The sequence below is a fragment of the Ranitomeya variabilis genome, chromosome 6 (assembly GCF_051348905.1).
Source record: "Ranitomeya variabilis isolate aRanVar5 chromosome 6, aRanVar5.hap1, whole genome shotgun sequence".
Classification (NCBI taxonomy): domain Eukaryota; kingdom Metazoa; phylum Chordata; class Amphibia; order Anura; family Dendrobatidae; genus Ranitomeya; species Ranitomeya variabilis.
In genome coordinates, this window is record NC_135237.1 from 348,916,073 (window position 1) to 348,931,901 (window position 15,829).

Below are 15,829 nucleotides of genomic sequence, written 5' to 3' on the forward strand. Positions count from 1 at the left end.
TCTTACATGTGGCTAATAATCACGTGATTGTTTTCATCTCAAGTGAAATGTTCATTTTAACACAAACTACAGCCAAATTATTTTTCTTTTTGAATTTTAAAGCTGTATAGCTTGGAATAGGAAGTTACTTTTTATTTTTCCAACCATTCCTTTTCTGTTTAAAAGTATTATTTTATAGAAAAAAAAACATAAGTAGCATCCATATAGTCTAAAGGAGTCTAGGAGGAAATAGCAAGATAAAAATTTACAGAATTGCTCAACTGTTGGAAAATTGCCTATATTTATTTATTCTTTTATATCCAAAACCCTAACCGCACTGCATATAAATCTACGTATTTACCATACATAAAAGTAATAAAGCACATTTTATTAGTGAAGTACTGTGTTAATATTTACTCATTATTGCTATTCAGTAATGCATACCACATTTAGAGAATAGAAGAAAGGGTAACAGCTATTAGCGTGACACCACATAGCATCAATGACGCAACAAATTGTCCTTCACTGCAGCACTGACGCCTGTCTCCTCCTCCATCATCTACGGAAAGCAATGCTGTTGAGGAGGCGTCAGTGCCATCAAGCTCATCATTCATGTTTGCTGCGGCTTCCACAGTCCACCTTAACACATTGACCTTCAACTCCATATCAGTGATCATCTCGTCCACCTTCAGAATTTCATCTTCTAGTTCACTGTGCTCCAATATCTCTTTGTTAGTTGGTGAATTGCTGTAGTTGATGTTCTGGACGCTCAGTGCCCTAGAGGCAATAGCGGAAGTGTTCCCTGGAACATAAAAGGTACTTTAGAAATCTGAAGCAGTATAACAGGTCAATAAGTATGCCTAGTACACGTCATTAGATCTGTTATTTATAGTAGATTTGAAAGGAACAGACTGGATGCTCATGGCGAAATAACCACTTTATAGTAAAAGAAAAGGTAAAGAAAAGAAAAAATAGGTCATCCAAACTAATAAAAACTATCATGCTGTTAGAACATTTAATAAATTTATATGTTATCCTCAGAAGTAGCTATTTTATTACTAGCATGTAAAGAGCAGTATCTGATACATGCGAATCAGGGGCGGCCATTGGTGCAAGCTGTACAGCCACCGGCACCCAAGAGCTAAGGGGTGCCCACCTCCACAGCAGTAGTCAGCTGTTGTCACAGACACAAAGATGGGCCCAGACACTGTTCTTCCACAGGGGCCCTCTTCTGTCTGTGTTCTCCCCTGATGCAATTGGTTTCTTACTTCCGATGTGATTTGGCTAGGTACGACTTATATTTGTCTCTTCTGCACATTTTCTGATTTTCTTATTTTACATAATAAAAGCATAAGAAAAGAACACACTTTTTTCATGATAAATGGTACCACACATGGATTCTTTAGTATTCTTCTATAAAAGTCTTAAAAGAGAGAACAACAAATCTGAGCCTCAATATTGGTAGGAGTACATGTCAAAATCAAGATAACTTAAAAGCAAGCGCAACGTGGTTATGAAGCTTGCTAACCTGGAGTTTGGTGTAAATATAGAAAGACCTATATTTCATGATGTTGTCTGCCATAACTGCCCCTTTAGAGGAACCTTCCCATTTACTGGTGTCCACATTATTGTGTAATTATTTAAAGGGGATATCCGGGACTTTGTGAAAAGCAAAAAATGTGCCTAAGCACTAACAAGCAGGTAGTTGCTACTTACCTGCCTGTGGTGCTCGGCGCCTTTAATCGCCGCCATCATCCTGCCTGCGATTCACCTGCCTTTGCTGATGTCACATCGACAGAGCGGCGGCTTCTTTTTTGCTCTACTCTGTTGACTGGGCGGGACTTCAGCGTCCTTTTGATTGACAGCCAGATTCCCACTACCTAACTGGGGGACGACATCAGAAGCTACGCCCCATCACAGACCAGGGCACAAAAGAAGCTGCTGCTCTGTCAATGCAACGTCTTAATTCCCAGCAGGAGCTGTCTGTGACCGCTCTGTGCCGACGATGAATGGTGCCGGGTACAATATGCAGGTAGGTAGCAACTACCTGCTTGTTAGTGCTTAGGCACATTTTTTGCTTTTCACAAAGTCCGGGATATCCCCTTTAACCTCTTTTCCTACTTTGGACGTATCCATGCATCCCTGTGACCTGGGCCTTCTTTGCCTGGGGTGTATGGATACATCCCGGCGATTTTGCGCGTACACGAGCTGTACGCGCTCACACCTGGCACTCAGTGCCAGGAGTGGTCCCGCACTTCCCAATCGCAGCATTTTCAGAGTAGGCAAAGGGAAGACAGCTCATCTTCCCTTGGATCGGAGACCATGCAATGTCATCGCTGGGACCCGTTCGCTGCCATGGTGAACCAATGTCGTCATGACGACATCCATGTCACTAGAGCTACATCACTAACAGTTTGCATAGCATAGAGATGCTTCTGCATCCGCATGTTATACAAGCGATCGGCATGCAGAAAATGAAAATCCCATAGTGTGACAAAGTAAAAAAATAAAAATAAAAGTTTTTTAAAAAAGGAAAAATTTAAAAAGATTTAAATATATTGTACCCATAAAAAAATATGCTTATGAAAAAAAAAAAAACCAATAAAAGTACACATATTTGGTATCACTGTAACTGGTATCGCTATAATCGTACTGACCTGAAAAATAAAACTGCCTTATTTATTTTTCCACACATGGAATGACATAAAAAAATCCTGAATTGCTGTTTTGTTTATTCTGCCTCATAAAAATACGGAATAGATAGCAATCGAAAAGTCATGTGTCTGAAAATGATACCAATAAAAACGACAACTTGTCCCACAGAAAAAAAAAGCTCTCACATGACTCTGTATGCCAAAATATGGAAAAATTATAGCTCTCAAAATGTGGTGATGCAAAATTTTGCACTAAAAAGCGTTTAGTGTGTAACAGCTGCTAAACATAAAAAAAACTATATAAATCATCTGGTATCGCTGTAATCGCACTGACCCAAAGAATAAAGTCACCTAATCACTTATGTCACACAAGGAACAGCGTAAAAAATAGATGAAACCAATTCTTCACCTGATGTTTTGTTCATTCTGCCTCCCAAAGATCGCAGTAAGGCTCGGCTCACATTTATCCTCCGCTCTGTGCTGAGCGCATACAATGGGGCTTTCCTTGTAAATCTCTGTAATACGTGATTCAGACAGAACCTCCGACAGAGGATTCCCTATAATGAGGCTGATGGGAGCTCTTCGGACATCAAAGGACCTGTGATCCAGTGGTATCCGTCTTTTAAGGATTGCACAAAAGTGCCGTCGGCCACAGACTTGTGCACTTCCGAACAGAAGGATAACACTGAACAAAGGCCAGATGGAGTCCACAGTAAATCTGCTGCCTTATTATAGTGAATGGATCCCTCGGGGGTTTCCTCTGAATCACGTCATTTGGAGATTTAGATGAAAGCCTCAAAGGAAGTGCTCAGCGTACAGCATTGGAAGTGCAGCGCCCCAGAGTCCTGGTCGTTGCAGTAATGTCGCTCTCCCACCAGGGGGAGTGATGGTACGTCTGATGGTACTAAAAGAGTTCACCTGACCAGGCATCACAGTCACACACTACACTTCACACTCCGGCCACCAGGGGGAGCAAAAGGTTCTATCTATTAGGCCACTCCTCACACTCGGGTAAAACTGGGGGTTGGATAGGAAGTTGGTAAGAAAGCAGCCTGGGTGAGACCCAGAGAAGACCTGTCAGGCAGACAGGGAGAGAAGGAGGAACATCTGAGCTGCAGACAGAGGTCCCTGTCAGGGGTGGGATCCTGACAGAGACTTAGCAAGAGATAGAACATTACGGAGCTGCGCCTGCACCTCATTGCGGCAGCATCCTAAGAAAGGACAAGAAGCGAAGTATATTGTGGAGAAGTGAGAAACGAGATCACAGCACAAGGAGATAATACCAGGAGGAGTCCTGCCTTAAGATCGGCAACATCCTTCTGAGGCGCGTAGCCGGTGGCCGGAACACTGAGGGAGTAATAGGCTCTACGCATTACTTCAAACAACGGAAGGACAGTTAATTCCAAGTTGGCTGTCCAACCTTTAACCTAATGAAGACAACGGAGGCAAATTGTGGGAGAGGGGCGTCACTAGGCTCCCTATAAAATAGCTCCAGGCCTACCCCGTCATATGGGTTGTCCTAGCCATACCATCTGGGGGACGGAGAGAGAACATCAGAAACATACACGACAGTTGTGAGGACTATCCCGTGGTGCTCAGCAGGGAGGTACTACAACACACAGGCGCTAGTAGGAAGGCTACTGATTTCCACCTGCAAAGGGAACTCTGGATGTGCCTTTGGACCGGCCGGACTCAGCCAGCCCTGTGAACAGTGCTCTGGACTGTGGACGTTGAAGTCTTCAGTAAAAGGTAAAGAGACTGCAACCTTTGTGTCTTCGTTATTTACTGCGACCTACAATCACCACCTACACTACCGGGAAGCCCTGGGGACATACTTCACCTGTGGGAAGGTACACCATCTAGCTGCTATAACATCACCCCAGCGGACCCCTCAGCAGCGTCAGTCACCCTGACCGAACACCACAGGTGGCGTCACGAACACTTGACAAACTTCACCTTTAATTGGGCGCCCCTTAGCAGGGCCACGGACCGGGTCGGGCCACCGTGACATCCTCAGAACCGAGACAGAGGAACCCGGTACCGAGTACTCCACTGCCCTGCGCCTGGGGGCGATCCAGATACATGTGAACTCAAATGTTATGTAAAATGCTCCCAATAAAAGCTTCAAATCAATCCAAAAAAAAGAAAAGCCCTGCTCAGGTCTGTCATCTGTTATCGGAAATATAGGAGTAATACAAATGTGGCACCCCAGGAGTTCGGGTACCACAGTGATGCTGCTTTCCTCTCGGGTAAGGTAGTGCCATGCCTGGAGACAAGTGGGATCCCTTTGGTAGGTAAATCATACCTATTCAACATATTCTAACTCCAGGCCAGAAGGGGGAGCTCAAAACCCTGTTTTAGGGGAACTTCCCTGTTATCCATCCTGGTCTGGGGGAGGAGTGAGTTCAGTCTGAGCAGACAGTGAAGGGAGAGGAGTGATTAGGAGGCTCAGGGAGGCTGCGATTGGGCCTCCTGTAAGTCAGAGCGCAGAAACCGGCACCGGGAGCCCGAGATTGTGGATAACTGCAAGATCCACAGTAGAACCAGAGGGCATAGGACTGTATATTAATTGCCCATACTATACCTGAGGTACAGCAGCAGATAGAGCCTGGAGTCACCCTGTCAGAGACCCCCAAGAGAACAGCTCAAGCTGCCTGCCGTGCATTTACTGTCCCAGGACAGGAGAGAGAAAGGGGTACCTTGCCAGCAAACTACAGGTCGCAAGGGACCAGAAAACCAGCGCACAGAGGAAGGCTCCCAACATGACCTGCCAAGGGAGATCACTACTTGTTTTCAGGCTGCCTGGACTCCGTCTGCACCTGTTTCCGGTACCCTGGACTGATGCCTGTTACATCAGTAAACCAGGTAAAGACTGCAACTCTCTGTCATCTGTTATTTACCGGCAACCCACCATCCTTGCCATACACCTTGGAAGCCCTGGGGACCCCGCTTCACCTGTGGGAAGAGTCACCATATTGCTGCAACAACATCACCCAAAAGGACCCTTTTAAGCAGCATCGGTCCCTCTGACCGAGAGCCACAGGTGGCGTCACAAATAAACTTTATTACCAAATTGCCTGTAAAGACTTTTCCCCTTTTATTGATTGCCCAGGGCCACGGACCAGGTCGCAGCCACCGTGACATCCCCTTTAAAAGGGACCGGACCCGATACCGAGTATCCCCATTGCCCTGGTGGGTGACTTACAAAGGCTCTGGAAAAACGAACGGCTCCTCACCCCTAAACAGAAATTCAGCAAATTCTGCCCTCCCAAATCCAAATGTCCCCCTCCCTTCTAATCCCCACAGTGTGCCTAAACCACATATAGCGTCCATATGTTTGGCATTTCTGAAGCGATGAGAGCATACCGGTCACTACAACGGCAGTTTGCAATTTTCACTTGGCAACATTCATTGCTGCTTGTTTCTGGAAAACACCCATGGAGTCAAAATCACTACACCTGTAGATAAATTCCCAAAGGGGTATAATTTTCAAAATGGGGTCACTTGAGGTGGGATTCTGCTTTTCTAGCAATTAGGGGTTCTGTATATGGAGTCCGCTAACTCTTCTAGGAAAATCTGCGCTCCAGGAAGCAAATAGCGTTCTGTCCCTCCCAAGTTTCTCCGTATGGCTAAGCAGTACTGCACAGCCACATAATGGGTATTGCCACGTTCAGTAGAAATTGTGGTACAAATGATGATGCCATTTTTACCTACTTCTTGTATGAAAAAGTTAAATCTGTGACTAAAAAAAAATTTTTGTGGTAAAAATGTAGCTACTTTTTCTTCACTGCCCAAAGGTATAACATTCTGTGACACACCCATGGTGTCATTATGACCACTGCACCCCTACATGAATTCGCTGAGAGGTGTAGTTTGTAAAATGATGTCACATATTAGAGGTTCTGCTGTTGTGGCAACTCAGGGGCTTTCCCAGTGTGCCATGGCACCTGCAAACCTTAACAGTAAAATCTGGGCTATGAACTCTAATATGGCGCCCTTTCCCTTCTGAGTTTTGCACTGTGACTCAAAAATAGTATTCCCCCACATATGGGGTATCAGTGTACTCAGGAGAAATTGCAGAACAAATGGTATGGTGCAATTTATCCTGTTACCCTTATGGAAATGCAAAATTTGGGGCTAAAAAAAAACATTTTTGTGGGGAAAATGTGATTTTGTTATTTTCACTGCTCAACGTTATATACTTCTGTGAAGCACCTGGGGGTTCAAGGTGCTCACCACACAACTAAATACATTCCTTGAGGGGTCTAGTTTCCAAAATAGTGTCTCTTGTGGGGGAGTTTCCATTGTTTAGGTACATTGAGGGCTCTCCAAACAAGACATGACATCCTCTAATGATTCCAATGATTTTACATTCAAAAAGTCAAATGACGCTCCTTCCCTTCCGAGCCCTGACGTGCGTCCAAACAGTAGTTTACTTCCTCATATGGGGTATTGGCATACTCAGGAGAAATTGCACAACAAATTGTATGCTGCAATTTATCCTGTTACCCTTATGAAAATGCAAAATTTGGGACTAAAAACATTTTTGTGGGGAAAATGTGATTTTTTATTTTTTATTTTCACGACTCAACTTTCTGTGAAGCGCCACACATCTAGATCAGTTCCCTGAGAGGTCTAGTTTCTAAAATGGTGTCACTCATGGGGTTTTTTCTCTGTTTAGGCATATCAGGGGCTCTCCAACCACGACATGGCGCCTGCTAATTGTTCCAACAAATTTTGCATTCAAACAGTCAAATGGCATTCCTTCCCTTCCGAGCTGTGCTGTGCGCCCAAACAGTGGTTTTCCCCCACATATGGGGTATCAGCATGCTCAGGAGAAATATCACAGCAAATTTTGGGGTCCATATTTTCCTGTTATCAATGTAAAAACAAAAAAAAATTGGGTCTAAAGTAATTTTTGTGTGAGAAAAGTTAAATGTTCATGTTCATGTGAAGCACATGAAGGGTTAATAAGCGTCTTGAATGTGGTTTTGAGCACTTTGAGGGTTGCAGTTTTTAGAATGGTGTATTGGGTATTCTCTACCATGTAGACCCGTCAAAATCACTTTAAAAGTGAGATGGTCCCTAAAAAAATTTTTTTTGGTAAATGTTGTTAGCAAAAAGAGAAATTACTAGTCAACTTTCAATTCTTATAACCTCCTAGCAAAATAAAAAAAATTGTTTCAAAAATTGTACTGATGTAAAGTAAACATGTGGCAAATGTTATTTGTTAACTATTTTGTGTAACACATCTCTCTGATTTAAGGGCATAAGAATTCAAAGTTTGAAAATTGCAACATTTTTCAAATTTTCGCCAAATTTCCATTTTTTCACAAATAAACGAAAGTTATATCTAATAAATTTTATGACTGTCATGAAGTACAATATGTCACGAAAAAACATTCTCAGAATCAGTGGGATCCAGAGTTATTACCTCATAAAGTGACACTGGTCAGAATTGTAAAAATTGGCCTGGTGATTAACGAGCAATCCACCTTGGGAGATAAAGTTGTTAAAATGAAATTGTAAGTCATATGTACCTGAAAGGGAATTTGCAAATAAGGCTGAAGATCTGAAGCCTCTGTCACTCCAGCTCTATACCCCACCCAGCACAACCTCAAGCAAGAGGAGGCAGCACTGGCTGGGGAATAGAGATGGAGTGAGAGAGCCTTCATATCTTCAGCCTTATTAGTATATCAATTCAAACTTTGATTTCTCAGTAGCGGAAGAATGGACTGACCATGTAATGGTATTGCAGGACTTGTCTTGGAGAGAACTACATGTACTGTGCATTTAAATAATTTGGGGTGTGAAATCCTGCTGACAGATTCCCTTTAATAGTATCTACTGTATATGTTCCAAACTAGTTATGGGTCATTTCCTGTAATAGAAAGGCTAATAGCAATGCAATCTATTTTCGTTATATTCTAAAGCTAAATATCTGAACCAATTTTACCTTGAGAAGACACATAAGGTGTTAGACTTTTACCTTTCTCTACCCACAATTTAAAATGTGATCAATTAGTCTTGTAATTATGTCTGTAAAAAGAAAAAGACATTGATTGTAGAGGTTGGATATCGCTAAACAATGTAATGTCTTCACATAATCGGTCACTACAGAGGTGAAAGGAGATTAAGACAGAATAACTCTGTCACGTATGCACTGTCCCCGCACATGATGTTGATGCGACTGAGGAGGTAATCTATTTCTACTCACTTGATCTTGCACTCACACTTTTCATGCAGGTTGCAAACTTAGCCTAAAGCTTGGTTCGCATGTGCCAGTTGTCCTTTTTGCCTCTTTTTCTTGGCTTAATTGCAGTTTTTATGTTTTTAATCTGGTGTCACACGTCCACGTTTCATAATCTGAGTATGGACTTTGATGCACAGACCGGGGTGGGTCTTTTGACTCCGACATAAAAGCCTCATAGGTATATTCCGTGCATCATAGGCCAAATACTGATAACAAAAATGGACGTATAAGACCGACCACAAATAGAGGAGAAAAATCATTACAAAAGCTTAATGTGTTTCTGTGCAAATTGCTGGGTTTTAATAGTGTGTTTTTTGCCAGCACAGATTTTACAGGTGAAATTAAAAAATGGACATGTTTCACCTTAAAACCTGTAAAGATTGCTGAACTAAAAACTGTATCCCCAAACTTCACCAAATAGTCATACACAAATGTGGGTTTTATATTGAATTTTTCCAAGTGCATTAAAACCTTGCTAAAATAATCTCTTTAATGTGAAACAACAAATAACATTACAGCGTTGAAACCCAGTATTATTTACAGTCCCACACACCCCAGGTACACAATTATCAAATATCATCAATAAGACTCAACACAGCACACTGATCTCTAGCTATCAAATAGATAAACATCTTATGAAAGGCTATGGACTCCTTAGAGAATATAAGGATCTTTAATAGAAATCGTACAGTGCTTACAAAAAAAAAGATGGAAAATAAAAACAATCCGTTACAAATACAAGGGAGAATAAATAGACAGACCTACGGTAATTGCTTACGAAGAAAGATGTTTTTCTCCTTCGTGTTCTTTTGGTTTAATAAATGGTCAGCACATAGACCCATACTAGTTAATAGGAATATTTATTGATCTGTTTTTTTTCACGGACCCATGTGGCAGATGTGAGATAATCTCACTCTATGTTTTATTTTAATCTTTTTTGTGGATCTGACTATGCCATTTAAGTTTTTGGAAGTGAGAAAAAAATAAAAGTAAAGACATCCTTGTGCTTTTCTGCTTTTCACACATCCATTTTTTGTGCATGCAAAATTCGACATGCTCATGTGAATGAGTCGTCCGCCAGGGCAATGGGGATACTCGGTACCGGTCCGTGGCCCTGGGACTCAATTAAAAGGGGAAAGGTCTTTAAAGGGATTTTGGTAATAAAGTCTATTTGTGACGCCAGCTCTGGTATTCGGTCAGTAGGAACCGACGCTGCTTAAAGGGGTCCTCTGGGGTGATGGTATGGCAGCTAGATGCTATAACTTCCCACAGGTGAAGTATGTCCCCAGGGCTCCCGGTGTATAGGTGATGATGGTGAGAATTGCAGTGAAGAACGAGGACACAGGTTTGCAGTCTCTTTACCTGGTTTACTGTAGCTTCAGGCAACTGCAGTCCAGGGCACGAGACAACAGGTACAGGCAGGGTCCGGCCAGCTTGGAAGTGAATCTAGAGTCCTCTGACCAGGTGGAGGTAAAAGCCTTCCCCAACGCACGGTGGTGTTGTAGTCCCTTACTGCCTAAGGCTTCTAATAAGGTCCTCACAGTTCCTCTCTGTCCTCAATATAGGTTAGGACACAACCCGTATGACAGGTGCACTGGGCCTTTTTTTACCGTGTCTCTATCACAACCTGGGCCCTGTATTTATCACTGTGTCTCCTGGGTATAAAGGCGACAAGTGATTTACAATCCAGCTGTCCTGCTGGTTTCAGCTATGCCATATTAGAGTTCAGCACGGCCTCGGTCTTCTGGCTACTGGAATCTGCACTAGCCAGGGAGGTCGCCACTTCATTGCTCTGCTTCACTGATGTCACTTCTCCTGTGCTTTCTCTCTCCTGCACTCTTTCGACAAGTTGTTCATTCCTTCTGTTCTCTTCCTACAGGACACTCTATGTCTGTCTGCTCTCTTCTCTGGCCTCTGACAGAATGCTCAAGACTCCCTTTCCCTCCAGACGAGAATGTATTTATAGGGGAGTTAACCCTAAACCAGGTTTAGAGCTCCCCCTTCTGGCCTGGAGTATAAACGTGTTGTATGTAATAATAATATAATAATCTTTATTTTTATATAGTGCTAACATATTCCGCAGCGCTTTACAGACGTTATCATTGCTGTCCCCAATGGGGCTCACAATCTAAATTCCCTATCAGTAGGTCTTTGGAATGTGGGAGGAAACCGGAGTGCCCGGAGGAAACCCACACAAACACGGAGAGAACATACAAACTCTTTGAAGATGTTGTCCAAGGTGGGATTAGAACTCAGGACTCCAGCGCTGCAAGGCTGCTGTGCTAATCACTAAGCCACCGTGCTGCCCTATGTAAGTGATTACCTGGTGAAAGTTATCCTTCATCACTTCCAAGCGTGACATCACTCTCCCCAAGGGAAAAGCAATGCCACTGTGACGATCAGGACCCTGGGGCATCACATGAATGTAGCCTAATACAATGAGTTGAATCTCTTCTGTTTTCCTTGCGATTTGGGAAAAAATGGATACACACTTTGGGCTCACACGTCAGAGTGTCTGATACGTGTGGTGACAGTTTACACATGTACCGGAGACACTTACACACGTAGTCCCACTGAAGATAATGTGTCTGTGCACATCAGTGTGTTTCCACGGACTATGTGTCCGTGGGCAAAACACGCTGACATGTCCATTTTTTAATGGCAGCACAGGCGGCAAAATGTCCCGCACATGTGCACACTGATGACACATGAATGACATCTGTGTTTCATCAGTGTGAAACGTACCGGGCCTGGGAATCAGCGGTGCAGTTCACTCTGTAGCCCGGCGCTGGGTGCTGGAGACAGGTCTCATCATTCTCCCCTGCTTGCGCAGTAATCATTGCTAGTAATGGAGAATATTGAGAGTTGTATTCAACTGATAACAGCGAGAGCAGGTGGCGGCTAATGAAAGTATTCATCAGCCGCGACCTTCGCTATAAAAAATCTATATATTTTTTAAAAGACATGGGGTTCCCCTGTATTTTTGATAACCATGTTTGAAAATACAGTCAAAAATTGTTTCTTTGTACACTCCGCCTCAAAATATCAGAATATCCAAATACATCCCTAAAGTGGTTCATTTTTCAGGGAAAAGAGGATTCATTTAAAAAAAGCTTTCCATACCCCGAGGGAAGACTTATATGGCAAAAGGAAAAATTACTCAAGAGAAAATGATTGTAAACAGGTACGGTATATAATGGATTTCAATAAACAATGGCAGGATCTTACGGGCATTATTAAGAAACATTGGACTATACTCCTAACGGACCCGATATTAAACAAAATTCTGCCTGTTTCACCATCATTTGTTGCTAGGCGTGCAAATAACCTGAAAGATCTTCTAGTTCATAGTCATTATGACCCTGTTCCCTTAAAACAAAAACAGAAACATACTCAAGGAAGATTTTTTTCCATGCGGCAGGTGCAAAGCATGCCGTAACCTAATTAAGAGCAAGACTTTTAGACATTTTGACAGATCTGGAATTTTTGATATACGACGCACCTTAAATTGTTCATCATAAGGGGTCATATATCATGGTGAATGTCCATGCGGGAAGATCTTCATAGGTCTTACTACAAGAGAACTCTAAGTGCGAATGAGAGAACATATAAGGGACATAGAAAAGTCAATTTCAGCCATAGGCATGAGTACCCTAAAGACTTTACCCAAACACTTTAAATTATACCATAATAGCAATCCATCAGGTCTTAAAATAAAGGCTATTGACCAGGTGGATTTAGGGATTCAGGGAGGTGACTTGGGAAAAGCACTTGCCAAAATGTTTTTTATTTACAATATGTCTGTGGGGTTAGTAATGGGGCTTCTTATAGAAACCTCTGCATTACTAACCCCTGGGCTTGATGTCAGCAGGCAATACAAAGTTGACATCAACCTCAATACTATTACCCCACTTGCCACCGCAACAGGGCAAGTGGGAATAGCAGAAGCTAAGTACCAGAATTGACAGATCTGGATGCTCCATTTCTAGGGTGGCTGAAAGCTGATGTTTTTAGTCTGGGAGGGGGCCAATATCCATGGCCCTTTCTAGGCTATTAATATCAGCCCGCAGCTGTGTACCTAAACTTTGCTGGTTATTAACTATAGGGGTGCCCCCACATCATTTTTTTGGGGATCCCTTATTTTAACCCCTTAAACCCCAGAGCTTTTTCCAGTTTTGCGTTTTCGGTTTTTGCTTCCTTCCTTCCCATAGCCATAACGTTTTTATTTTTCTGTCAATATGGCCATGTGAGGGCTTATTTTCTGCAGGACAAGTTGTACTTTTGAAAGACACCATTGGTTTTACCATATCATCCACTAGAAAATGGGACAAAATTCCAAGTGAGGCGAAATTGCTAAAAAAGTGCAATCCCACACTTATTTTTTGTTTGACTTTTTTGCTAGGTTCATTAAATGCTGAAACTGACCTGCCACTATGATTCTCCAGGTCATTATGAGTTCATAGACACCAAACATGTCTAGGTTCTTTTTTATCTAAGTAGTGAAAAGAAATTCCAAACTTTGCTAAAAATGTTTTAAAAAAATAGCGCAATTTTCCGATACCCGTAGCGTCTCAATTTTTCATGATCTGGGGTCGGGTGAGGGCTTATTTTTCGCTTGACGAGCTGATGTTTTTAATTATACCATTTTGGTGCAGATATGTTCTTTTGATCGCCCATTATTACATTTTAATGCATTGTTGCGGAGACCAAAAAACCTTAATTCTGGCATTTTGACTTTTCTTATCGCTACGCCATTTAGTTATCAGATTAATCCTTTTTTTATTGATAGATCGGGCGATTCTGAACGCGGCGATACCAATTATGTGTAGGTTTTATATTTTTTTTATTGTTTTATTTTGAATGGGGCGAAAGGGGGGTGATTTTAACTTTTATATTTTTTTTTATATTTTTAAAAGCATTTTTTTTTTTTACTACTGCCATGCTTCAATAGCCTCCATGGGAGGCTAGAAGCTGGCACAACTCGATTGGCTCTGCTACATAGAGGCGATGCTCACATCGTCTCTATGTAGTAGAATTACAGCATTGCTATGAGTGCCGACCCCAGGGTGGCACTCATAGCAATTCGGCATCAACAACCATAGAGGCCTCTGTGATGCCGATGTGCCGATGACCCCCAATTACGTGACAGGGGTCACCGGTGCGCCCATTTCCGGCCAGATGGCCGGAAGCGCTTGTTAAATGCCGCTGTCAGTGTTTGACAGCGGTATTTAACTAGTTAATAGGCATGGGCGGATCACGATTCTGCCGTGCCTATTGCATGCACATGTCAGCTGTTCAAGACAGCTGACATGTCCCGGCTTTGATTCAATCTCACCGCCGGAGCCCACATCAAAGCGGGCGTTCTGCCATCGGAGGTACTATCCTGTCCGATGGCAGAAAGGGATTAATAACCAGTAAAGGCTAAGTATACTGCTGTGAGCTAATATTAATAGCCTGGGAAGATCCATGTGTATTATACCCTTCCCAGACTATAAACATCTGCCCTCAGTTGTCCGCTTTCTCTTTGTTGGTTATTAAAATTTTGAGGGATCCCATGCCATTTTTTCCTGTAATTTATTGATTTATTAATTAAATACATTTACAGTAAGCTACAGACGCACTGTACTAATTATATAGCTCACTCACATATTTATATGTATCTATTGAAAAATATTTACTTTGAAAACTAGCTTTAGATGACAAAGAATTACTGTATGTAAACGCTAATGTTAAAATTGAATTGCATATGGATTTCATACACATAGATGTCAGATGGATGGTAGGTGAGAAAAATTGTATTGTGCTCGCATGAAAATCGCATGACACGTGTACGACTTTTCAGGAACAACATCGGACTGATTTTATTAATGCTGATGGGTATGAACCCTTAAACACAATAAAAACTTTAATTCAGTTCAGGTCACACCCTTAAAACAGATTCCCATTTCAACAATTAATAGAAGAAAAATCTTAAATTCCAAAGAATCCTACTGGATATATAAACTAAAGATACCACCAAGAAAAACAAAAAGGTGCATGACGTCTCACTTGGGTGAAACATGCGTTGGGGCATCAGGCCCACATGTTATAGTAGCTCTTTGTAATGTAAGTCCTTATCTGCATTCTTGCTCTGCCGCTATCGCTTAATCAGTCTGATATTAATTAGTATTGGTCATTTAGAACCTAGACCTTTGAACATATACATACCTAGTATATGTAATAACTGGCACTATATGACTTCACATTTCGTGTGGTCCTCTATAGGGTTACTCTGTCTTCGTATGTATGGCATTTTTCTTTTTTAATTATTAAATTCAATAAAAATAATATTTTATGAGATGTCATTGTACTTGTTTATATTATGTATACCCCTCCTCACATGTAAAGCACCATGGAATAAATGGCGCTATAATAATAAATAATAATAATAATGTCATGCACCTTTTAGTGACTACCAAGCTTATATCCAAATGAATCAAATGACGTGATAGAACACGTTTAATGTATAATATATACTAATATTCTTTAAGCTGTCATTCTTTTCAGCATAACAATATACTTACCCCCTTTTTTCCTTTCTTTATAGCGGTCAAATGTAGAAGCATCCAGGTAGAGAGGTACTCCAGAGGAATGGTTCCTGCGGGAAAATGTCCAAGTAGTCCAGGGCTGTAAGATCTCCATTGTGGTATTGTAAGGGGTTACAAGGACTGATGCCCGCCCCTACCCCTTTAATTACATTTCGGTTAAATGTGATGTTTTAATACTGTATTTGTCTAGTTATGTGTATATTATGCTATATGTGACAAGTGTATATAATTCTAGCTGCTTTTGCACATTGTAAGATTGTTTTATTACAGAGAAAGCGCAGTGTCCATTTCTGGCCACTAGATGGGGCATTATAGTGTACATACTATGGGATGGGAGTTCTATATAGTAGATAATT

At 41.8% G+C, this 15,829-nt stretch overlaps 1 protein-coding gene across 1 annotated transcript in view; it reads right to left on the reverse strand.

Annotated features, from left to right (window-relative positions):
• Positions 1 to 264: 264 nt before the first annotated feature.
• The window catches only part of LOC143781164 (regulator of G-protein signaling 9-binding protein B-like), a 60,759-nt gene continuing 45,194 nt past the window's right edge, over positions 265 to 15,829 (reverse strand). Inside the window, exon 3 of the mRNA XM_077267661.1 lies at positions 265 to 781. Within this exon, the coding sequence (XP_077123776.1) occupies positions 429 to 781 (353 nt within the window). The 3' untranslated portion in view covers positions 265 to 428. The remainder of the gene's footprint in view (positions 782 to 15,829) is intronic.